At 42.1% G+C, this 25,639-nt stretch overlaps 3 protein-coding genes and 2 pseudogenes across 3 annotated transcripts in view; all 5 read left to right on the plus strand.

Moving 5' to 3' along the window:
- Window positions 1-5,466: 5,466 nt before the first annotated feature.
- Window positions 5,467-6,218, plus strand: LOC113036470 (lysophosphatidic acid receptor 6-like; annotated as a pseudogene).
- LOC113036469 (lysophosphatidic acid receptor 6-like) lies at window positions 6,218-10,598 on the plus strand (annotated as a pseudogene).
- A 761-nt stretch (window positions 10,599-11,359) lies between these two features.
- On the plus strand, window positions 11,360-13,130 carry LOC113036698 (lysophosphatidic acid receptor 6-like). The gene is made up of 2 exons (XM_026193139.1): window positions 11,360-11,476; window positions 12,128-13,130. Exon 2 carries the CDS (start codon window positions 12,198-12,200, stop codon window positions 13,044-13,046), a length of 849 nt encoding a protein of 282 aa, XP_026048924.1. The 5' UTR covers window positions 11,360-11,476; window positions 12,128-12,197; the 3' UTR covers window positions 13,047-13,130.
- Window positions 13,131-13,840: 710 nt separating this feature from the next.
- Window positions 13,841-14,845, plus strand: LOC113036735 (lysophosphatidic acid receptor 6-like). Its single transcript, XM_026193188.1, has one exon. It carries the CDS (start codon window positions 13,865-13,867, stop codon window positions 14,789-14,791), a length of 927 nt encoding a protein of 308 aa, XP_026048973.1. The 5' UTR covers window positions 13,841-13,864; the 3' UTR covers window positions 14,792-14,845.
- An 8,758-nt stretch (window positions 14,846-23,603) lies between these two features.
- The window catches only part of LOC113036813 (lysophosphatidic acid receptor 6-like), a 30,244-nt gene continuing 28,208 nt past the window's right edge, over window positions 23,604-25,639 (plus strand). The window contains exon 1 of the mRNA XM_026193330.1: window positions 23,604-23,655. The gene's annotated coding sequence lies outside the window, so the exon portion shown is untranslated. The remainder of the gene's footprint in view (window positions 23,656-25,639) is intronic.

Consider the following 25,639-nt stretch of genomic DNA (forward strand, 5'->3'; position numbering starts at 1 on the left):
ATATATCTCATTTACATTGACATAGTTCTTTTTTTTTTCTTTTTTCCCCTTTTCCCTTCCCCTCCCCTCTTTTTCCCCTTCCCTTCCTTCCTCTCCCCATCCTTTTTACATAAAATATAATTACCATTGTATAAACAATCATATCTATGTCTATACATACACATTTATTATCCTAAATAAATATATTCAAAGGAGGGAGAGAGGGGGAAACAAAACAAATGACCCCCCCCCCCCCCCCAAAAAAAAAAAAAAAAAAAAAAAAAAAAAAAAAAAAAACAACACCTGCGTAGACCCATATATATATTCTTGGGGCAGATATGGGAGGAGGCCATACCTCCCAGTTTTACTTATTAAAGTAATCTATAAAGGGTTGCCAAATTAGGTAAAACTGTTTAACATTATCTCTTAATGAAAATTTAATTTTCTCCAACTGTAAATGATACATTGTGTCTCTTAATAAAGCAGAATGAGTTGGGGGGGCTTTATTTTTCCAATTTAGAAGTATAAGGCGTCTTGCAAGCAATGTTATAAAACTCAGAGCACAAATTTGTTTATTATTTAAGTTTTTAACTGTAGCTACACCAAATAGTGCCATTACTGGGTCTGGGGGGAGCCTGGAGATTTAGAGCGGACCTATCTGAGTGACGATGAGTTGTGGCTCCTCATCCCTGAGGTGCCCTCACATCCTGCGGCACCCATGGTGTCATTTCCCGACACCACTACAGTCCCATCGGTGGAGCCCAGGCTTATTTCCAATGTGCCTGTTGTCACGACGTACGGGGTGGACTCACGCGCTGGACTCCGGGGATGATGCACACAAGGAAATTTATTGTAGAACAATGTCCAAAGAGAGAGTATATACACAGATATGAGGTAGTGCTATTTACAAGGGGGTGCGAGGCAGTGCTATGTACAAAAGGTGAAGGGGGCAGGGCTCCGGGGAAAATCCAGGGGAACACGCTCGTCTTACTCCACACAATCCAGACACGAATCCACTCGCACACCCGGGGAACAGTCCAGGGAATCTGTACACAAAGAGACGCTTGTTAAATGCTGTACACATACACTGCATGGGAAAATACTTGCTGGGGCGCTCGACTTTCACTGACGCGATTCTCGCAACGATCCAGCGAAGAACAGCCGTTGCTTCCCCTCTTAAATACCACACTGATAAGGCACAGGTGTTTCTTCCTCCGAGGGCGTGGGCCAAGGGCGTGAACCCATAATGAGTTCAGCCCTGGCGAGAAAGCGGAGAAGAGAGAGAGAGAGAGGACTAGAGAAAAAGAGGGGGAGACAGGAGACAGCTGATCAGCGACCAGCTGAACCCCCAGGCCGTGACACCTGTAGTACCCCCGACCTCTGCTCCCCCAGATTCTTCCTCAGGCTCGGTCAGACAGTCTGAGGTGAGTAGCCACAATTGCGGAGAACAGCACGCTCCACAGCTGATCAGCACTCTAACATCCATCACTTGCCATGCCCTGCTGAATCCGGACCAGTCGCTAATGCTCAGCTTGCCATATTCAGGCCATGGTGTTAGTGCTTCCTTGAGTCATTGTCAGGGCGCCAATGCAAAAAGGGGGGGTAGATGTGGCCGGATGGGTTGTGTGCGTCTCTCTCGCTGGTTCTTTGCTTGCTCGCTTCACCTTCTCTCCCTCTATTTCCGATGCACTCGCTCCTTGTATCATGTGATTGGGATAATTAGGAACCCACCTGCATATTGATTACAGGGTGGTGACTGTCTGTATAAAGGGAAGCCGTTTTTTTTGTTGGTTCATTCCTCCCGAGCTTCTGGCGCAACACAGCAGTAAATGCTGGCCTATTGTTTAATTTACCGAGGCGATCAGATAGTGTGGCCCGCTACAGCACGGCTGTTTCTCTTTTCTTTACTCCAGCCATGGTGGAGAGACGCGTTTGAGTTGCGTCCACCGTGCAGTACAGCGCCTCCAGTCTTGGGGTAAGCCGCTTATATTATAGCTGCTTGTATTTGTAAATCAGAAGATTAAGGAGGAGCCAGCTGAGGTGGTTCGGGCATCTGACAAGGATGCCCCCTGGGCGCCTCCTGGGTGAGGTGTTCCAGGCATGTCCCACCGGGAGGAGGCCCAGGGGCAGACCCAGGACACGCTGGAGAGATTATATCTCTCGGCTGGCCTGGGAACGCCTTGGTATTCCCCCGGACAAGCTGGAGGAGGTGGCTGGGGAGAGGGAGGTCTGGGCCTCTTTGCTTAGGCTGCTGCCCCCGCAACCCGACCCCGGACAAAGCGGATGACGATGGATGGATGGATGGAAGATTAAGGTTATCTTTGCCCTTTTGTTTGTAGGGTTTGATTGCTGCCGCACCCTCTCAGGGACCAACTGCCTGATTTTAAGCGAAGAATCGAGACGCCTGCCTAGCTGCTGTCTTGTCTTGTTTTGCTTTGTGTTCCGTTCTGTTGGCTGTCCAGTTTTGTTCCTGCTACTTTGCCTCGCCTCGCCCCTGGGGGCTTTGGGTCTCACTCTAAGCCCCTTCTAGACTATTGTTTCACTCCTGCTTTTGCGGCTGGCTATGGCGATCCTCAGCTGGATATCGGGCTGGTGCTACAAAACTGGTACTGCCTCCCCTTTTTCTCCCAGTTGTGGAGAGTTGCATGAGACTGAGTGGGGCTACGGGCAATCAAAACCTGCTCCAGCTGTGGGCTGGCTCGCAGAGTCGAACTGAGGATCTACCAGCGGCCGTGGCAAAATTCCCCCCTGGTGGTACTGTCATTTTATTATTTCTTTCATAACCCCGCCAACCACTTGGTTACACTAGATAGACTTTGGTAAACAGGTATTACAAAGGGGTCATATATAAAATTTAAAAATTACCTGTTTCTCAAGTATCTTTGTGACTCTCTTATTGTACTTACATTATAATCAATCAGCTCCCTTTTGTCAACTTAAAATATATTTACAGAACTATTTTTGCATTTGTTGCAATTTCAGCTGTCCTCTTGGCCAGATTACTCTTAAAAGAGACATTTTTAATGTACCCCGCCTCTCGCCCTATGACAGCTGGGATAGGCTCCAGCGACCCCTGCGACCCTGAAAAGGATAAGCGGAAGCGAATGGATGGATGGATGCACAAATGAAGGATACATAAAACTCACTGCCAAAAACTGATTGCGGCTTCTACCTTATTACAGGAATGTTGTTTATTGCTCAAGACGATGTGATGTTATTAATGAGGGATATATTTGACATATGTTTCACATATTATACACCAAAAGTTATTTATAACAGTCTAAATACAAGCAATAAGTTTTTGGCAAATACCGGAAATCAGTTTTTGGCAGACAATCACTTTTTGGCACAAAACCAGCTGTATGCATACAGCAACCGTGTGTGAAAAGTGGTCAGTAAAGAGATGCTGAAAAGCATGTACAGTGGGGCAAAAAAGTATTTAGTCAGCCACCGATTGTGCAAGTTCCCCCACTTAAAATGATGACAGAGGTCAGTAATTTGCACCACAGGTACACTTCAACTGTGAGAGACAGAATGTGAAAAAAAAATCCATGAATCCACATGATAGGATTTGTAAAGAATTTATTCGTAAATGGGTGGAAAATAAGTATTTGGTCAATAACAAAAATATAACTCAATACTTTGTAACATAACCTTTGTTGGCAATAACAGAGGTCAAACGTTTACTATAGGTCTTTACCAGGTTTGCACACACAGTAGCTGGTATTTTGGCCCATTCCTCCATGCAGATCTTCTCGAGAGCAGTGATGTTTTGGGGCTGTCGCCGAGCAACACGGACTTTCAACTCCCGCCACAGATTTTCTATGGGGTTGAGGTCTGGAGACTGGCTAGGCCACTCCAGGACTTTCAAATGCTTCTTACGGAGCCACTCCTTTGTTGCCCGGGCGGTGTGTTTTGGATCATTGTCATGTTGGAAGACCCAGCCTCGTTTCATCTTCAAAGTTCTCACTGATGGAAGGAGGTTTTGGCTCAAAATCTCACGATACATGGCCCCATTCATTATGTCCTTAACACGGATCAGTCGTCCTGTCCCCTTGGCAGAAAAACAGCCCCATAGCATGATGTTTCCACCCCCATGCTTCACAGTAGGTATGGTGTTCTTGGGATGCAACTCAGTGTTCTTCTTCCTCCAAACACAACGAGTTGAGTTTATACCAAAAAGTTCTACTTTGGTTTCATCTGACCACATGACATTCTCCCAATCCTCTGCTGTATCATCCATGTGCTCTCTGGCAAACTTCAGACGGGCCTGGACATGCACTGGCTTCAGCAGCGGAACACGTCTGGCACTGCGGGATTTGATTCCCTGCCGTTGTAGTGTGTTACTGATGGTGACCTTTGTTACTTTGGTCCCAGCTCTCTGCAGGTCATTCACCAGGTCCCCCCGTGTGGTTCTGGGATCTTTGCTCACCGTTCTCATGATCATTTTGACCCCACGGGATGAGATCTTGCGTGGCGCCCCAGATCGAGGGAGATTATCAGTGGTCTTGTATGTCTTCCATTTTCTGATGATTGCTCCCACAGTTGATTTTTTCACACCAAGCTGCTTGCCTATTGTAGATTCACTCTTCCCAGTCTGGTGCAGGTCTACAATACTTTTCCTGGTGGCCTTCGAACGCTCTTTGGTCTTGGCCATGGCGGAGTTTGGAGTCTGACTGTTTGAGGCTGTGGACAGGTGTCTTTTATACAGATGATGAGTTCAAACAGGTGCCATTCATACAGGTAACGAGTGGGGGACAGAAAAGCTTCTTACAGAAGACGTTACAGGTCTGTGAGAGCCAGAGATTTTCCTTGTTTGAGGTGACCAAATACTTATTTTCCACCCTAATTTACGAATAAATTCTTTACAAATCCTACCATGTGAATTCATGGATTTTTTTTTCACATTCTGTCTCTCACAGTTGAAGTGTATCTCTGGTGCAAATTACTGACCTCTGTCATCATTTTAAGTGGGGGAACTTGCACAATCGGTGGCTGACTAAATACTTTTTTGCCCCACTGTACATGCAAACATCATCGGGTCTGCCGTAGTATGTTTACAATGGGACTTCTGCTCCCGAACCTCTGCACACAGCGTCTGTAAATCGGGGCTGTACGAATTCACTTTCATCTTTACGCAGGACTGTAAGTTGTCATCTGTGAGGCGTGAGCGGTGTTTGTTTTTAACATAGTTCACGGTGGAGAATAGCTGCACTTCAGCTAAATACATCTAATTTATTTTCCCAAACCACACAGAGCCACAGTATAAGGACTAAAGAGCCGCATGCGAACCCTGTGCTGGGGCAATCTGATTATTTCAGACCTGCTGTTGGTCATTATCATCTCTTACTTTCATCTTGCCATAATTCATATCCTAATCAGTAGAGTTGTTAATATCAGCTGGTGTGTCATGTGTTGCATTTGAAAACAGCAAACTTAATTTACGTCAGCAACCACAACCAGAGTTTCCTGTTCCATGCTAGCTCTCCTCACGTAGCACAGATGAAGAGCACAGAAGGACATGTTCACTGCTTGGCTGCAATACTTCATAAAGGACCAAAAAGAACGTCTTTTCTCATCATGAACACATCAAACAGCACCACAGAAGATGAACAGGTTTATGCTTGGGTCTTTGGCTGCATTATGGTGATAGGTCTACCTCTCAATGCAGTCGCACTGTGGATTCTTCTTTGCCGCCACAACCTCAAATCACCAAACGTTGTCTTTGTGGTCAACCTGGCATTCTCAGACCTGCTACTCATCATCTCTTTACCCATGAGGATCTACTTTCATGCCACAGGCACCTGGCCTCTGAGCAATATGGCGTACCTCATCATTACGATGCTCTGGCTGTGGTTTATCCTCTGAGGTCACGCCATTTAAGAACCTCGTCCAATGCCTGGAAAGGAGCAGCATCCGTCTGGAGTTTTATGCTGGTGGTGAATATCCCAGAGAGTTTGGACTTTCTAGAACATTTGCAGAACCACACTCAACCTACCTGTTTTAAATCTTATGGCTCTTACGAGCTTTTATTGAGTAAAACTCGATTAGCAATTATTTACCTTCAGATTGTGTTACTGGTCACAATGCTAACAGTCAACATTGTTTGCACCGTTATGGTGTCTTGGACTCTGCACAGACATCTCAGTGACTCTGCAAAGGTCAGCAACAAGATGAAAGTTATGCTGGTCTTTGTCATGAACTTGGTTTTGTTTGCATAAAAAGTGTTTTTCATTTAAGTATTTCATTTAAAAATGTTATAAATATTAACGTCAGTGGCCACGATCGAATTGCACCACCAGATTTCCTGTTGCAATATTTCACACTCCCTAGTCTAATCTACCCTCACGTCACACAGATAATCATCAGAGAGTGGAAGGTTTGCTGCTCAGCTGCAATTCAGTTAATAAGGAGGCAGAAACTTCATCATGAACGCATCAAATGTCACTACAGAGGACAGGGTTTACGCTGGGGTCTTTGGCTGCATTATGGTGATAGGTCTGCCTCTCAACGCAGTCGCACTGTGGATTCTTCTTCGTCGTCACAGCCTCCAATCGCCCAACGCTGTCTTCATGGTCAACCTGGCAGTATCAGACCTGCTGGTCATCATCTCTTTGCCCATGAGGATCTACTTTCACGCCACCCGCAGCTGGCCTCTGAGCAATATGGCGTGCCAATTCATCACATCCGCTTCAGCGCCTTCTTCATTACTTTCATCAGCGTGGACAGACTTCTGGCTGTGGTTTATCCTCTGAGGTCACGCTATCTTCGAACTTCATCCAATGCCTGGAAAGGAGCAGCAGTAGTCTGGCTATTTGTGCTGGTATTGAATGTTCCAGAGACTTTGGACTTTTTAAAAAATGAGAACCACACTGGATGTTTTGATTTCAGTCCTAAAAGGAAACCAGGTTTAACTAAAGGTATAGCAAATGTACATCTTGTGTTAATAGTCACAATGCTAGCAGTCAACATTGTGTGGACCGTTATGGTGTCTTGGGTACTGCACAGACATCACAGTGACTCTGCGATCAACAACAAGATGAACGTAATGCTGATATTTGTCATAAACTTGGTTTTGTTTACTATCTGTTTCCTACCTTTGTCAGTAGGTGTAGTTACAGTTAAACCTACTGAATTAAAGCCATTGATATGTCTTAGTGCTGTGAACTGTTGTCTAGATCCATTCTTAAATGGTAAAATGGCCTGTATTTATATAGCGCTTTACTAGTCCCTAAGGACCCCAAAGCGCTTTACATATCCAGTCATCCACCCATTCACACACACATTCACACACTGGTGATGGCAAGCTACATTGTAGCCACAGCCACCCTGGGGCGCACTGACAGAGGCGCCCCAGGGTGCCTTATATTACTTTTCCTTTGATGGCTTCTGGAAGAAAAAAGAAGATGCGGATCCGACAAGAGAGCAGTGACCTTAGGACATGTTATTTCAACTTATAATTCAAGTCATATTATGGTTTTCCTATTTTCCAAAAAAAAAAAGTGATTGTGTAGCAATGGGACAAGTATTTTGTTCAACTGTATTGTTTTTTTTTTGTTTTTATTTTTTAAATTGTTTAATAAAATGTTTCTGGAGCTTCGAACAACAATGATGGACTAAGAATGTAAAAGGCTTGTTGTTAAAATCAGGAAATTTTGGCAAAATTTGAACACTTCTTCTGTTTTCAAAGAATTATTAATAGTTGGGGAAATATGCTCATTTGAGAATACAGACATAGAGGCACGTAAACAGGAAAGGTGGAGTTGCTGGTAGACTTTTCTCAGCTTCAGACAGAGACAATCTGTTACCTCTGTGATGGTGTTGTTCCTATATCATCAAAACACTGTTAGTCCAGCTGCAACATTGCAACTGACCAATCACATTGTCAGAGCATTCAGTTTGCATTAGCTAAGAAGCTAACTAATGCTATTAAAAACTATCACAAGCAAAGCAAGCTAAATTTGGCAAAAAGCAAACCTAATTTGATAATGAATTTGTTATATTGCATTAATTATTAGAAAAAACCCACTTGAAAAATTGACAATGTGTTCCAGAAGAGAGTTTATATAAACAAAAGTATTTTTGTTTTCTTTTTTCCACCGTTGCATAGCTTTGACATCACACAACGTGACTGGTCGGTTGCAGTATTACTCTTCATTGTGATAATACTCATCCAGGATGATCAACAGTGCAGCTATCTGGTAATTGCTAATAGTTACATCTTTTAAATGAGTGTGCATATCAACCAGGTTTACATTCATACTGACTGTTCTGATCTGCCTGACCTGAACAAATTCGTCATGAAGTGTTCTGAACTTCAGCCATTTCTGCTTCTACTGAGGAGAGGGGCTGTGTGCTTGCCTGCGTGCAGAAGGAAGGTAAAGACAGCACCTATGACATCTAATCTGATAGCAATTTTTAGTATCAATAAGTATCACACATACACACACACACACATGTATATATATATATATATATATATATATGGATAGATAGATAGATAGATAGATAGATAGATAGATAGATAGATAGATAGATAGATAGATAGATAGATAGATAGATAGATAGATAGATAGATAGATAGATAGATAGATAGATAGATAGATAGATAGATAGCCATAAATATAAAGCATCTTGCAGCGCAGCAGTGAACAAAAATCGAGAGGACTTTGTTACAAGTTCTACTATGAAATTTGATCCCCTGGCTTTTTATTCCTTAATAACCATTCGTGTCAATTATTTCTAAACTTTGTTAGATCTTATACAACTGTTTGTCTTTTATAAAGGAAGATATTAAATGAAAAAACATCTAAACCATGTGAAAAACAAATTGTTTTATTCTTTTACGTAAGTGATACGACTGTTAGATTGTATCATTACATTTCCTGTTGACTTTTTAACCTCTCCAGTCATCTCACTTGACACAGCTAAAGACCACAGAGATACATGTGTGAGTGTTGTGCTTAGCTGCAGTTTTAATCAAGGGTATGTATATATTTCTTTTATCGCCATGAGCACATTAAACATTAACTATGGCCACACAGGTTTATGCTGGGGCATGGGTCAGCAACCTTTAAAACCCAAAGAGCCTTTTGGACAACACTGAAAACACTGGGAGCCGCAAATACTTCCTGACATCTAAAATGAAGATAACACTGAATATATTGGGGTTTTTTTACCTTTATGCTTTGTGTGAACAACTAAAGTGTGTTGCTTATGAAATCCATGAAGTGCTACAGAGAAAATTACATTTTATTTATGTAATTAACACATTTTGAACTCTTAAAGAAATATAACGAAAGGAACGATGCTGAACTAAAATGATCCATGTAGCAAACAAAAACTGTTGTGAGCCGCCACCCTTATATCTCCTTTTGGCTTTTGGAGCCTTGACCTGACTTTTAAAAAATAACTGGAAAAAAAGCACTATGCTGCTGAAAAATGAAAAATAGATATTTGCAAAATTCTGCCTAAATATGTATTTTACCTGGTTAACTTGTCTGGTGGGGCGTGGTCTGCAGCACTGCTGCAGCGGAGGCGGACGCACCTGAGTGGCACCCGCAATCATGCCTGACCGCCATAAAGTCTGTGCCATCTATGCTGTTGTGTTGGTATGTATCGGGCTGTGAGCTGAAAAGCTACAGCCGGCTGTATGCGTAAACAACCGTGTGTGAAAAGTGGTCAATAAAGAGATGCTGAAAAGCATGTTCATGCAAACATCGTCGGGTCTGCCGTGATATGTTTACAATGGAACTTCTGCTCCTGAACCTCTGCGCACAGCGTCTGCAAATCGGGGCTGTACGAAGTCACTTTCATCTCTACGCAGGACTGTAAGTTGTCATCTGTGAGGCGTGAGCGGTGTTTGTTTTTAACATACTTCACGGTGGAGAATCGCTGCTGACATAATGTGGATCCGAAGATCCATAATTGGCCTACCTGGGGTTGAAAGTCTTGATAAATGCATGGTGTTTCGGCGGGTACACCGGCTTCTGCGAGTGTGACGCTTATTTTGAGCAATGAAAAAATAATAGAATATAATTTTATTTTTATATTTCAATATCACAATAATCTTCCAATTTAGAACTACAAGTTAAAAAAGAACTAACATGAATTAAATACACTTCCACACAGAGCCACAGTATAAGGACTAAAGAGCCGCATGCGACTCCGGAGCCGCAGGTTGCCGAACCCTGTGCTGGGGCAATCTGATTATTTCAGACCTGCTGTTGGTCATTATCATCTCTTACTTTCATCTTGCCATAATTCATATCCTAATGAGTAGAGTTGTTAATCACAGCTGGTGTGTCATGTGTTGCATTTGAAAACAGCAAACTTAATTTGTTTGCACCGTTATGGTGTCTTGGACTCTGCACAGACATCTCAGTGACTCTGCAAAGGTCAGCAACAAGATGAAAGTTATGCTGGTCTTTGTCATGAACTTGGTTTTGTTTGCCATGTTCTTACCTGTGCCTATAGGAATGGCTGCACATGGCAAAGAAATCATGCCGCTGGTGTGTCTTACTGTTTCTAACTGCTGTTTCGATCCTCTGCTGTATTACTTTTCTTTTGACTCCTTTTGGAAGAAAATGGAAGATGCAATGAAGGGAGGAGAAATGTAGATGCTAGACATGAATTTTTTTCTTTTTTTTTTTGGTGAACTAACTTGTTATTGCACAAAATGCTCATTTAGTGCAAGCATAATATCCCACTTCCTAAGTTCTGAAACTGAGCTTATTGTACTATTGTGTGTCTTTTGACTTGCCTCTCTCTGCTTTCTTGTCTTTCCACTCACCCCAAAATGATTTGTGGCAGATGGCTGCCCTCCCTGACCCTGGGTTTGTAGGAGGTTTCTTCCTGTTAGAAAGGGACTTTTTTTCTACCCACTGTTACCACAGGTTTGATCAGAGTCATGCAATTTTGGGGGTTTCATTCTAATATTATTTTATAATATAAAGCACCTTTGGGTGACTGTCGTTGTGAATTGGTGCTATATAAATAAAATCCAACAACATTTTCACCAGTAACTCAACAATAATTGTCAGTTAAATGTACTTGTGAAGCTTAGGCAGTGGGATACATAGAGAAAAGACTTGTTAGCTTCACAGTTTCATAAAACTATTCTTTAAATTTAAAGCTTCAGGACTGTAGCTGATTTATTGTACATTTTGTACACTTGACGACTGAGGAAACAACCTGCCTTTATCTGCTGGAGAGTTTAAAAAAGACCTCCGGAAGTCCATACCGCAGAACAAGATACTGTCAAGCACGTAAAACAAACCACATTGTAAGTGAAACTTTTTAACTCTTCACACACTGTTCATCACAATGCTCTTTAACAACATCCTCTCAGTGAAAACTTCATCCCCGTCATCAGCTTGGAACATCTGATGGCTCTGGTTTTTCCTTTGACGCCATGCCATCTTAGACCCTTGTCCTGTACCTGAAAAGGATCTGCGCTCGTCTGGCTCATTTTGCTGGTAGAGAAACTACAGACGATGTGAGGTTTTGAAAGCTTTTGAGCAATCTTGAATTTCTCAAGGCTCTAAGAGTCATAAAAAGGTTAATCTGCATCATCAAAGCTTTAAATAGCAAAAGAATCTACGCTGTTTTATGAGAATTCATTCACTTTTTGCTAATTATTTGTAACATTTTATGAAATAAGCTTATTTGTGAAAAACAGGAAGTCTCAAGTTTACATGTCTCTATGCAAAATCCAAATCGAGAGCTCATAACACAACTACTGGAAAAAACAGGAAATAGCTGGCTCCGTAACTGTGGAAACACTTTTGTGCGTTGGTGTAGACCTGCAGCCTGTTTGGTTTGTCTTTTTCATGGTAAAACTAGTTTATAGCTGTAAAATAGTAAAAAACATTGTAAAAATTTGCAACTGGTTTTAATGCTACCTGTTTTTCATTGGGAGTTGGGAAAAATACAGCTTTTACAGTTAACCTAGGCCACGGATGTTAATAGTATTGGTTCTAAATGTTGTCAGATTGTATAAAAAGTATGTTTGTTATTTGTCAAACACGATATTTCATTTAAAAATGTTATAACTATTAACGTCAGTGGCCACGATCGAATTGCACCACCAGATTTCCTGTTGCAATATTTCACACTCCCTAGTCTAATCTACCCTCACGTCACACAGATAATCATCAGAGAGTGGAAGGTTTGCTGCTCAGCTGCAATTCAGTTAATAAGGAGGCAGAAACTTCATCATGAATGCATCAAATGTCACTACAGAGGACAGGGTTTACGCTGGGGTCTTTGGCTGCATTATGGTGATAGGTCTGCCTCTCAACGCAGTCGCACTGTGGATTCTTCTTTGTCGTCACAGCCTCCAATCGCCCAACGCTGTCTTCATGGTCAACCTGGCAGTATCAGACCTGCTGGTCATCATCTCTTTGCCCATGAGGATCTACTTTCATGCCACCCGCAGATGGCCTCTGAGCAATAAGGCGTGCCAATTCATCACAATGCTTTTTCGCAACAACCTATGCTCCAGCGCCTTCTTCATTACTTTCATCAGCGTGGACAGACTTCTGGCTGTGGTTTATCCTCTGAGGTCACGCCATCTTCGAACTTCATCCAATGCCTGGAAAGGAGCAGCAGTGGTCTGGCTATTTGTGCTGGTATTGAATGTTCCAGAGACTTTGGACTTTCCAAAAAGTGCCAACGACAGTTGGTGTTTTGATTTCAGTCCTGAAAGGAAACCAGGTTTAACTAAAGGTATAGCAAATGTATATCTTGTGTTAATAGTCGCAATGCTAGCAGTCAACATTGTTTGCACCGTTATGGTGTCTTGGGTACTGCACAGACATCTCAGTGACTCTGCAAAGGTCAGCAACAAGATGAACGTAATGCTGATATTTGTCATGAACTTGGTTTTGTTTACTATCTGTTTCCTACCTTTGTCAGTAGGTGTAGTTACAGTTAAACCTACTGAATTAAAGCCATTGATATGTCTTAGTGCTGTGAACTGTTGTCTAGATCCATTCTTATATTACTTTTCCTTTGATGGCTTCTGGAAGAAAAAAGAAGATGCGGATCCGCCAAGAGAGCAGTGACCTTAGAACATGCTATTTCAACTTATAATTCCAGTCACATTAAGGTTTTCCAATTTTCCAAAAAAAAGTGATTGTGTGTGTGTGTGTGTGTGTGTGTGTGTATATATATATATATATATATATATATATATATATATATATATATAAAAATATGAAACCAGAAATATAAAGCATCTTGCAGCATTGAACAAAAATTGATAAGAACTACTTGTTCAACAGTTTATTACAAGTTCTACTATGAAATTTGATCCCTGGCTTTTTATTCCTTAATAACCATTCGTGTCAATTATTTCTAAACTTTGTTTGATCTTATAAAACTATGTTAGTTTTTTTGTATAAGAAGATATTAATTAATAAAAAATTCTAAACCATGTGAAAAACAAATTGTTTTATTCTTTTACGTAAGTAATATGACTGTTAGATTGTATCATTACATTTCCTGTTGCAATACTTGACTTTTTAACCTCTCCAGTCATCTCACTTGACACAGCTAAAGACCACAGAGATACATGTGTGAGTGTTGTGCTCAGCTGCAGTTTTAATCAAGGGCATGTATACATTTCTTTTATCGCCATGAGCTCATTAAACATTCACTATGGCCGCACAGGTTTATGCTGGGGCAATCTGATTTTTTCAGACCTGCTGTTGGTCATTATCATCTCTTACTTTCATCTTGCCATAATTCATATCCTAATGAGTAGAGTTGTTAATCACAGCTGGTGTGTCATGTGTTGCATTTGAAAATAGCAAACTTAATTTACGTCAGCAACCACAACCAGAGTTTCCTGTTCCATACTAGCTCCCCTCACGTCGCACAAATGAACAGCACAGAAGGACATGTTCGCTGCTTGGCTGCAATACTTCATAAAGGACCAAAAAGAACGTCTTTTCTCATCATGAACACATCAAACAGCACCACAGAAGGTGAACAGGTTTATGCTTGGGTCTTTGGCTGCGTGATGGTGATAGGTCTACCTCTCAATGCAGTCGCACTGTGGATTCTTCTTCGCCGCCACAGCCTTAAATCACCCCACGCTGTCTTCATGGTGAACCTGGCATTCTCAGACCTGCTACTCATCATCTCTTTGCCCATGAGGATCTACTTTCATGCCACAGGCACCTGGCCTCTGAACAATATGGCGTGCCTCATCATTACAATGCTCTTTCGTGACAACATCCGTTCCAGCGCTATGTTTATCACCTTCATCAGTGTGGACAGATTGCTGGCTGTGGTTTATCCTCTGAGGTCACGCCATTTAAGAACCTCGTCCAATGCCTGGAAAGGAGCAGCATTCGTCTGGAGTTTTATGCTGGTGGTGAATATCCCAGAGAGTTTGGACTTTCTAGAACATTTGCAGAACCACACTCAACCTACCTGTTTTAAATCTTATGACTCTTACGAGCTTTTATTGAGTAAAACTCGATTAGCAGTTATTTACCTTCAGATTGTGTTACTGGTCACAATGCTAACAGTCAACATTGTTTGCACCATTATGGTGTCTTGGACTCTGCACAGACATCTCAGTGACTCTGCAAAGGTCAGCAACAAGATGAAAGTTATGCTGATCTTTGTCATGAACTTGGTTTTGTTTGCCATGTTCTTACCTGTGCCTATAGGAATGGCTGCACATGGCAAAGAAATCATGCCGCTGGTGTGTCTTACTGTTTCTAACTGCTGTTTGGATCCTCTGCTGTATTACTTTTCTTTTGACTCCTTTTGGAAGAAAAACGAGAACTGTAGATAAAAGACCTGCTATTTCCAAAAGTTGGTATTAGATTTACAATGGGATCTATATTTTTTAAGAGGAACAACGTGTTTGTTCACAAACTTTTCTGTAGTTCAACAATTTGTATGGCTTCACCAATAAACCAACATTAACATGTTTGTGAAGCTTTGCGTGTGAGACAGATGGTGAAAAGGCTAGTTGAAGTAGTGGTTTCGTGTTTTATTTAGACCTATGCTGCAGCATGACAGCGTCAACCACCAAAAGAATGGTTGCTGTATTAGAAACTGAAGCTTAAAAAAGACAGCTGCAAAGCTTTTTTTAGTTTACACATTCAAGAGGTTACTACTTGTTGTCAGCTTAAGAACTTCAAGCAATATCCTTTGTTAATTTTTTCACTTTTAGTTTGACTATTTGGATCTATTCATGTGCAAAGTTTAGTGCGCTTCTGTTATTTTTCTCCTAAACCCTTCTCTTGGATGATTTTTCTAAAAAAGAAAACAAAAACAAAAACAAAACTAACTGCTTGTCTTTTTCAAGTAGTTGAAAAAGACAGTGTGAGAAAAGCGTGTTGATTGAGAGCCTATTTTACATTTTGCTCATTGTTCAGTTGAGGAAGCAGACTGTTTTCATCTGCTGGAGAGCTAAAGAAAAAAAAACATCATGGTTTGTCCTCCGGAAGTCACTGCTGCAGTACAAGATACAGTAGGGCACAGGTTACAAACCACATTTTAACAGAAATGTTTCAACTTTTCATTGCAAGGCTTGTTCAATACAACATCGTCTCCTATGCTGCCTTTAGCAGCTTGCAACATCTGCTCGCTGTGGTTTATTCTCTGAGGTCAACTTCAAACCTATTTCTGTGTCTGAAATGGAGCTGCACACGCCTGGCTGATCTTGCTGGTGGGGAAAATCACAGAGGGTGTGAGGTTTCGAAAGCAGTTAGGCAATTTTGAACTTTCTCAGGGCTCTAAGCATCATGAACAGATTCTTGCTGCAACATCAAAGTGTCATAATTTGGCTGTGGAGTGGGCATGGAGTGGACCCACGTGCAGGACATATTGCTGATGCTAACCTAAACTGATACTAACTCAGGGAAGTAAGAAATCGGGAACTTATAAACTAAGGAACTACGAGGAAAATGGGGAACACACAAGGCAAATGACACACAACATTAAGGGACAACATGACAAAGAATTGAGGAGAATTTAGAGCGTAAATACACACGAGGTCGCAAAGCAGAGTGGATTCACCTGGGGAACACAGCTTGGCAGAATCTAACTAGTGTGACAAGGGGAAGCAAAACTAAACATGACACACATGAGACGGGGGACTGTCAAAACAGAACAGGAAACATAATACTGAGACAGAGACAAAGACACAGACGAAAAGATAAACAGACACAGAGACACGACTTACTTGACATAACTAAACAGCGAGACCAGAAAACAACAGAGAGAGATTATAGACAGAGAGACATAGGACACAACTGGGGAACAAACAGCGATCACAAAGAGAACTAACAAAATTATAATAAACAAAAGCTAGAAAAGGCACAAAAACACTAAAGTGTGTGCCTGAGGCAAAAAGAAAAAATCCTAACCCAAAACTACCATCAGAAGACTAAAGACCTAAATATAAATCATTTCTTAAAAGCAAATCATTAACTCAAAAGAAAAACTCAAAACCGTGGATCCAGGACCTAAGGACCCTGACACAAAGTTTCAAACGCAAAAAAAACAAAACAATCCAGGCTGTTTTATTCAGTATTCATGCACTAATTAGTACATTCACTAATAATTTAAAACATTTTAGGAAATAAGCTTACTTGAGACAAACATGATGTCTTAAGTTCAAAATTTTATGGCAAATACAAATACAGAAGCATAAATATGGTACAAAAACTGGAATAGGAGAGACACCCATTTAGTATTAAATGTAAAAATGATCTAAATGTTTGGCCCTGTGGGAAACACTTGTTTGTTTTCTTGCAGAACCACAGCATAGGTTGGTTTGTTTTTTTCTACTTGCTGCTAAAAAAACAGAAGAGTCAAACTCAGCACCTTCTTGTTGTGAGGTAACGGTGCTAACCACTGTGTCACCGTACCCCCCCCCCACAAAATATACAAACATTTTTCATATGCAATATGAACTTGACTGTTAATCAGCTTATATCACCATAAATAACCATAGTAAAATTTCCATAATTGATAACCTATTGCAATAAGCCAGCCACAGAGTGCTGACCCACACAGGTGTGCACACGGGCATACGCTGTTCATAGACACAAACTACACCTATCTTGGCTGCTACCTCAAAGCACATTGTGCGCTATCGGTCTTTAGTATTTACTGTTATTCCCATATGGAAAAGAAATAGAAAAAACTTATAAAAGACTTGCATAAGATTTGGCTTACTTCATATAGTGAATCATGTAAGGCTTATATGATTTACTCATGAAAGTGGCCACTTTCACATTACTTTCATATATTGTTTTAGTAAGTATCCAAAACATACAAGTTTCATTTATATAATTTTTCAAGGGATCTTATATCCGTTTTCACTCTTGTATGCTTTTCATACAAGTTTCATGCAAGACAGATACAAAGTTTATAAGATTTATATATATCTTTTTCCAAATGGGTTTACATTTAGCTAGATTAATGCGATGGTGTTGCGTTTATTATGTTGCTCTCTTTTTTGCTTGTTTCCTCTTTTTCTCCCTTTTTTCCTCTCTCAACAGGTGATCCAAGAGATTTTGGTCTTTTTTAATGGCCTTTCTCACTGTCCCTCTTCCCCTCTGCCCCCCCCCCCCCCCAAAAAAAACAAACAAACAAACAAACAAACAAACAAACAAAAAAACAAATGCTGAGTCTACAAGAGTTTCTCTGAACTGGTGTTCAGAAGTTAGTCTTCTACACAGTGCAAGATGTGACCTTTGTTGATGGGGTGTAAGAGGCTACTGGGATCCCTGGAGGCAGCCTGTTCATTAGTGATGTGTCAGTCACGAACGAAACGGCTCTTAGGCTACGTTCACACTGCAGGCGAAAGCGCATCAAATCCGATTTTTTTGACCCTATGCGACTCATATCCGATCATGGTGTGACAGTGTGAACGGCACAAATCCGATATTTTCAAATCCGATCTGGGTCACTTTCGTATGTGGTACTGAATCCGATACATATCCGATGTCTCAGAAAGCGACTGCTGTGTGAACGGTCAAGTCGCATTAAATCCGTCTTTTACGTCACTGACACAAGACAGACGCCAATTATCAGCGCCAGAGAAGACATCGCGAACGCTTTCTGGCCATCCGGTGAAACTGCTGGGAAGACAACGTTGGAGAAACGTTAACATTTTATTTGTACTGCATAACCTGCAGGTTCTGACAGAAATCTGCAACTATCCTTTGAAGCACCGCTCCTCTAAAACAGCAATAAGGATCATTATTAGGTTATCTACATTATTATGTAAATAACAAAATAACTTAAAGCAAAAATCGGGAAACATGAAGTCCGAAGTCTTTATATTAAGGGCCATCAGTCAAACAATATAGTTTGTTCTGGGTCTAAACAGAGCGCGTTGTGTATGACGTCTTCTTTTGCGCATGCGGGCCGCTTTGAGCGTTCACACTAGAGAGCGTTTGCTGTCGCATTTTATTTGTAGTGTGAACGAGCAGACAAAAAAATCGGATTTGATCAAAAAATCGGAATTGAGCATTAAGACCTGCAGTGTGAACGTAGCCTTAGAGCTGGTTCTTTGACACGAGCCGGCTCCTTATTGGGAGCTGTGGGGTTTTTTTCTTTCTCTCCCCCACTCTCTCGCACTTTTTTCCCGCTTCACTCCGCACGCAAGCCTTGTGCTTTGCGATGGGAAGAGGGGGGAGGGGCGGTAGTTACACTGGCAGTAGCACAGGAACAGAGCAGGAGGGAGAGAGAGAGAAAGAGAGCCAGGAACAACAACGTCACATTAGAAAGGTATAGTAATCATCCACAACTATTTTCAGTTGCGGATGATAAAGGATTCAGGAAGTTTATTCATGCAGGCCCATATGACAGAGAATGTGCATCTTCTTTTTGTTTTCATATTTTAATTTATATTTAATTGTGTTGTGGTTTGCAGTGTTTTGTGTTGTTTCACTTTAAATTGGTTTAAAAGGAAAAAGCTGAAAATTTAAATAGTTAAAAGTTGAACTGTGACTAGTAGGTTTTTGTATTATATGATTTATTTATTACATTTTATGTGGAGTGAATAAATAAAAGTATATTTACGGTGGCCCCTACAGACAAAGCACGTACAAACTCCAAAACATGTACAAACTCCGACGCCCGTACAAACTCCAAAACACGTACAAAAGACAACAGAAGTGCTCCAGGATGCTGGGCGCAGTGTTGAGCTTTTGTTACCTAGTGGCTACACAAGCCAGGAAGTACCAACGGCCGGATTCGGTGTGTGGTAATAACAGGTAAACATTTTTTTTTATTATTTGAATATATATGAGTGCTTGTGTATAAATACACAAACAATACACATATGCTTTCAATTGTGTAATTTAAGTGATCTAGGTAGCTCTGTTTTGGAAGTTCAGTTAACACTAGAAATGTGTTTTGGAGTTTGTACGTGTTTTGTCTCTAGGGGCCACCGCATATATTCATATATAAACATATATAAATAAAATGACTTTTTTTTTTTTACATTAGTAATTCCTTTTGTGCATAATTTTATATTATTGTTAATAATAAATTAATTAAAGCAACAAAACAACCTGAAGAGCTGTTTCGGAGCCGAAAGAGCCGGCTCGTTTTAGTGAGCCGAGCAAAAACAGCCAGAAATCCCATCACTACTGTTCATGGTGAGGAAATCTTTTTTGCCTGAGGTTCTTTGTTAGCAGGCCATCAATGGCACCCTTCATAGGCTGCGTCCACTGAGAATGCTTGAAAACATGTATTAGACTTCCTGCCTGTAAACACACACGGGGGACAGGGGGATAGCTTGGGACTGCAGTTCCAAGAGGCAGCATTTCCAGAGTGTCTGCATGTGACATAAGACTAGCTCCTTGGTCTGACCTGTCACTATCACTGCTTTAACTCTGTGTTAAGCAGGAGATCAAGAACTGTGGGAAGCTTTACTTCAGACTGCTTCAGGTTTTCCGATGCAATGGAAATTCCAGCAGTACACCCTAGTCGTGCCCTGCAACTAAGAAAGATCTGTGGAAACACGAGTGCTTCTGGTCCATTTTGCCTGGAAATAGAAGCCCTCATGCTATCAAACATGTCAATATGCTGAGATTTGTTTTAAACCAGTCATTTTTACAGGCGATCCAAATACCAGTAAGTAGTCCACACTAAAAAATGCTGGGTTAAAAATGACCCAATTTGTAACTCAACGCTGGGTCAAATATGGACCGAGCCAACGCTGGGTTGTTTCAACTTAACAGGGTTGGGTTACTGGTTTGACCCGGTTAGGATAACTATCCAAAAATTGGATTAAATTGACCAATGTTTAAAGTTGAGATTACCAAAAAATTGGGTTGAAACTCAGAACCCATCACAAGCGTTATATTACCATTGACGTTTGGGTTAAGATTTCTACTTAGTATAAAATTCAGCATATAAAAACTAAATTCAAAACAGATTTTCTCAAAAAATCTTTTTATTGCCATATGATACATAGAACATAGATAGCAAAATTCATAAAAAATATATCATCGAAAGTAAAAAGCAAGTAACAAAAAAGTAATTAATTCATTATATCATATTCATTACTTCAAATCAGTCTTTGGTTACAGCACATACACATGTTAAGACACATAAAGACATGCTTTGTGAAGTTGACTCTGTTTTTAGAACAAATTACATTTAAAAACTCTTAAATTGATAAATTGATGATTTTTTTTCAGCCCCCAATATTTAGGTTTTTTAATTGTTGTTGTGTGTATCCATTGAAGTGTAGATACTTACATATCCTGTGCCACGGCAGTCCTTTAAACATGGAAGCTGAAGTACTATTGATGATGCCATTATTGCCTTTATTCCTGAAGGTGGGCTGCAAGCAAAAACAGTTCTATTTAATAAAACTTGATACACAAAAACTTTACTTTTCTGTAGATTTCTTGTAAAATAAACAAATACGAAGAGCAGAAGTTTTGGAGAAAAAAAAAAAGAAATCCAACATTTAGACTGATCCTCTTTGTTTTCATCACACAGCACACACACTTAAGGAACTGCCACTGGAATCATTTTACTTGGGCCAGCACAGGGCAGTGTCCCTGACGTTCTGGCCAAGAAGCCTAAATGTAGAGACAGTGAAAATGCTGCACAAACTACCACCACCACCAACAACAACAAAACCTATAACTGATTTAGTTTATGTACAAGAAATACTCACTTTTCTCCATAGTCCTCTATGAAGTGTAAAATAAGTATCCAGATCCTCCATCTTTCATGAATGGATATGTGCTGGTGTTCCTCAAGACTGGCAACTAAAGATATCCCCTCAGGTGCATCTTACGGATGTTCTAAAGTTAAATAATTAAGGTTAAAACATTTTCAATGTTAATTTTAGAATAATTTAATATACTTGTGATGGCTGCAGTTACAGCCACACAGTGGTAATATCTACTGAACATCAGTGTACATGTACAAACTCCAAAACACGTACAAATTCCGAAGCACGTACAAACTCCAAAACACGTCCATTCACCAGCCTCTTTCCTGGCAGCTATGTGGTCAGAGGATGAGGAGGTGGTCTCTGTCCTCCACTGGTTCCTGTTCCCTCATACCGCAGTAAACGGTGCCCTAGCCACTGCCACTCCTCTCCTCAGTCATCTGTTCTGCCACCTGTTCCGGCTGCAGGGTCCGAGGGGCCCGTCTGGCCTTTGTCTGTTGTTCCCGCTGGTGGTTCTGGAGAACCGCCTCAGCCTTCTGTCTCCGCTGGAGGCCCTGAGGAACCTGTCCAGCCACCTGTTCCTGCTGGAGGGTCCGAGGGGCCCGTCCGGCCTTCGTCTGTTGTTCCCGCTGGGGGTTCTGGAGAACCGCACCAGGCTTTGTGTGTCTCTGCTGGAGGGACCCAGGGGTCTGTCCAGCTGTCTGTTCCTGCTGGGGGTTCTGGAGAACCGCTCCAGCCGTCTTCCGTCTCCGCTGAAGGGTCCGAGGGGCCCGTTCAGCCTTCTGTCTCTGCTGGAGGGCTTGAGGAGCCTGTCCAGCCACCTGTTCCTGCTGTAGGGACCGAGGGGCCCGTCTGGCCTTCATCTGTTGTTCTCACTGGGGGTTCTGGAGAACCACTCCAGCCGTCTTCCGTCTCTGCTGAAGGGTCTGAGGGGCCCGTTCAGCCTTCTGTCTCTGCTGGAAGATCCGGAAGGCCTATCCAGCCTTCGTCGCCTGCAGCACCACCACCTGCGGCTTCCTCGCCGTCGCCTGCAGCGTCACCTTCTGCAGTTTCCACACTGCCGCCTGCAGTGCCACCACCAATTCCATTGCCTGCGGTTGCCGTGCTGCCATCTGGTCCTGCTTCGTCTCTGCCTGAGGCCTCTGCACGGGCTGATTCCGCTTCGTCTGCACCAGAGGTCTCGGCGCCACCTCATCCTGTTCGGCCTGCACGTCCTCGTCCTGTCCAGCCTGCACATCTTCGTCCTGTCCGGCCTGCTCATCCTCGTTCTGTCCGGCCTGCTTGTTCTCGTCCTGTCTGGCCTGCGCATCCTTGTCCTGTCCGGCCACTTTCCAGGCCGTTTACCTGGACATCATTGCGGCCGGCCTTCAGATCTGCTCCGTTGCCGCCGCTGGCTTCGCGGCCAGCCTCCAGACCTGCTCCATCACGGTCGCTGGCTTCACGGTTGGCCTCTTGAACTGTTTTTTGGACTTTTGTGTTGTCGACCTCCAGGCTGGACCCCTGAACTGCCTGGTTCTGGACTCTTGGGCCATCAACCTCCAGGCTGGACCCCTGAACTGCCCAGGTTTGGACTGTTGTGCCGTCAGCCTCCGGGCCGGCCCCCTGAACTTTTTTGGAACTGTTTTCCTGGTCGCCTGCACCTCTCGTGAGCCTGTTTTTGTTTGGTTTTTTTTGTTTCCTAGGCTCCTCTGCTGTTGCCCTCTGGGGCTTCCATACTCTTAGGGTACCTGGGTCGTTGACCCAGTGGTTTCAGGTTTGTACCTTGTAACATTGGACCCGATAAACATACGCTGGAGCGCATATGATGACAGCAGAACTTTTTATTTGACACTGTGGTTTTTGTATTGTTCATTGGGACACAGACACTCCTGCTCTCTCTGCTGTCACGTCCGCTCCCCCTCCGACTGTCACTGCCAACATATAAAGAGACACAATCACTGTCAGATCCCAGCACACCTGTTCACCCCACCCCTGCACCGCCCCGGGAGCTCACTGCGTCACCCCTCCTCTGCAGCTGGCCAGAGACCACACCCACGCCACATACCTTTTTATTGGTGTTCTTATCTTAGTTTATTTTTGTGAAGGTTTTGGTTTCTGTTTTGCATTTCTATTTTTTCCGTAGTTCTTCTTGGTGTGTGATTATGTGGTTCTCAAGTTTTGGTTTCCTTACTCCCTCTATTCTGTGTCCAGTCAGTGTCCGTGTCTGCCCTGGTCCCACGTCTCTGTTCCCTCTGTTGCAGTGCCTGCCTGTGAGTCTGCGTCTCTGTGTTATGTTTCCTGTTTTACTTTGAAGGTCCATGTCTTATGTTAATGTATCTGATTTTGCTTCCCCTGTTTCGTTAGGCCCGATTTGCCCCAGGTGTGTTTCCCTCCTGTTACCCATTCCCTGATTGCTCTCTCTGTGTATTTAAGCCCTGTGTTTCTCTGTGTCCGTGTTGTGATCTCCCTTATCTACCCTCATCTTGCTGTGTGTTCTGTCTCCCTGCCAGCCAATTCAGGTTATTGTTATTTTCTGTTTAGTGTTTGTATTCTCAGTTTTGCTAGTTCTCTGTTTGCCATCTAGCAATTAATCTGAGTTTGAGTTCACATTTTGCCTCCGAGTGTCTGCACTTTGGGTCCTTCATATCACCACTCCTGCCTGCACACAGCCTTCACATGACAGATTAGCCAAGTTTCCCCTTTGTCTCGTTTAGGTAGGTTAGTTTGTTTGAGTTAGTAGTATTGCTTGTTGCCAGCTTTTCTGGCAACAAAGAGTTCTGTTACTTTAACCTCTTTTATGGGCCCACGATTTTGAATTCTCTGTATAATTTAACCAAGTTTGTTTTATTTGACGCATAGATGGTTAGATTCTGACGAATATCTAACCATGCAGTTTAAGGCACGGTTTACAAATTTGAGTACACAATTGACAACATTTAACAACTTCAACCTAACACCCTGCCAGGCATAGCTGGACTTGCCATCGGGCATTTGCCCAGTGGGCCGATGGTGATTTTTTTTCTTTTTTTTTCGGCCAATGGGGTTTTTTTTTTTTTGTACTGTTGTTGTTGCTGTTTTTGTAACGGTACAAAGAATGAAAGGTGGTGGATTGGCCAGATGCTGGCAGATGTGTAAAAATAGCTTCCACAGAGGCCAGCAGGTGGATGAGGGAAAGGAGAGGCAGGAGAAGGAGAGACCCAAGGCGGCCGCTGGTCCAATTGTCAGGTCAACTGAACTTCAGGTATGAAGTTCTGAATTGCAGTCTATCTGGGTCAGATATAAACCAAGTTTAGGTGGAGTTTATTTTCATTTTTACAGTCAGCTACAATAACTCGTACTGCGTACTAGCTAGCATGAGTTTCTATGCAGCTGGGTGGGTGCTATGATGTTACTGATAGTGAACTTTATTCTATTCATAAGGTTAATTAGTAGAGTTGCCAACCGTCCCCTAAAAAACGGAATTGTCCCGTATTCAGAGAAAATCGCGTTTTGTATTGAGCTGAAAAGCAATGCAGTTTGTCCCGGACTTCAGCTACAATGGGGAAAAAAGACACAAAGCTGAAGTAATTCTGGGTCTTTACGCTGTCAGCTGCTTCTTCTTCTCTCATTCTCCCCCCTCCCTCTCCTGTTGCTACTTCAATCATAAAACTGATCAATAATCAGCTGATCGGCTTTTCTGTTGCAAGTCCGGTCTCTCTTGTTTGTTTATTGCCCAGTTTGTGCCAGAATAAACCAGCAGATGCTAAACAACAGCAGCACGTTTAAGCCTGATCAGCTGTTGTTAGAATTTATTTAATATTACTTTCTAGTATCAGATGATGTTTGCTGGAGCCACAGCTGTAAAAGCTGCTGGTCATGATGTCGGTTTGGATATGTGGTGAGAGGGAAACATGAAGATGAAACCAGGAGATGTCCTTACTGAATCATCAGAGCTGAACAGGTGATGGAGAAACAGATTTACCTTTTAGGTCACATGAATGAGTTGAAGGGAAGTTATGAACTGTTTCTGAGAGACAAAAAACATCAGGATCCTTTTCTAAGTAGCTAACAGCTGGTAACTGTGCAGGGGCGGGTCTAGCAAAGTTTTGCCAGGGGGGCCAGGTAGGGCATTAACAGGGAAAGGGAGGCACAAAGAAATACTTTTCTTTCTTATTCTCATTTAAAATGTCTATCTTTTATTAAATAATTACCCGAATCTTACAACCAAAGTTTTCGTCTGATGTAAATTGTATAGAAATCTATTACTGTATATAGTAAAGTCTTCTCTGTCTTAATTTCAGGTTTCTACCATGTGTTGTAGATAGTTCAGGGGGTTAACTCGACCAAGCAGTCTTTTGCTTTCGGCTAAGTACTGTTTAGAATAACATAATAGGGAGGATAGTGTAGGTTTAAGTTGATTAGATTGATACATATATACCAACAAGACAGTGTACATTGTGGGAATGTAGGGATAGGGAGAGCTCTAATCCCAACAACATCACTGTCACAACAGTTTTTGTTTTC

The sequence above is a fragment of the Astatotilapia calliptera genome, chromosome 14 (assembly GCF_900246225.1).
Source record: "Astatotilapia calliptera chromosome 14, fAstCal1.2, whole genome shotgun sequence".
Taxonomy (NCBI): Eukaryota; Metazoa; Chordata; class Actinopteri; order Cichliformes; family Cichlidae; genus Astatotilapia; species Astatotilapia calliptera.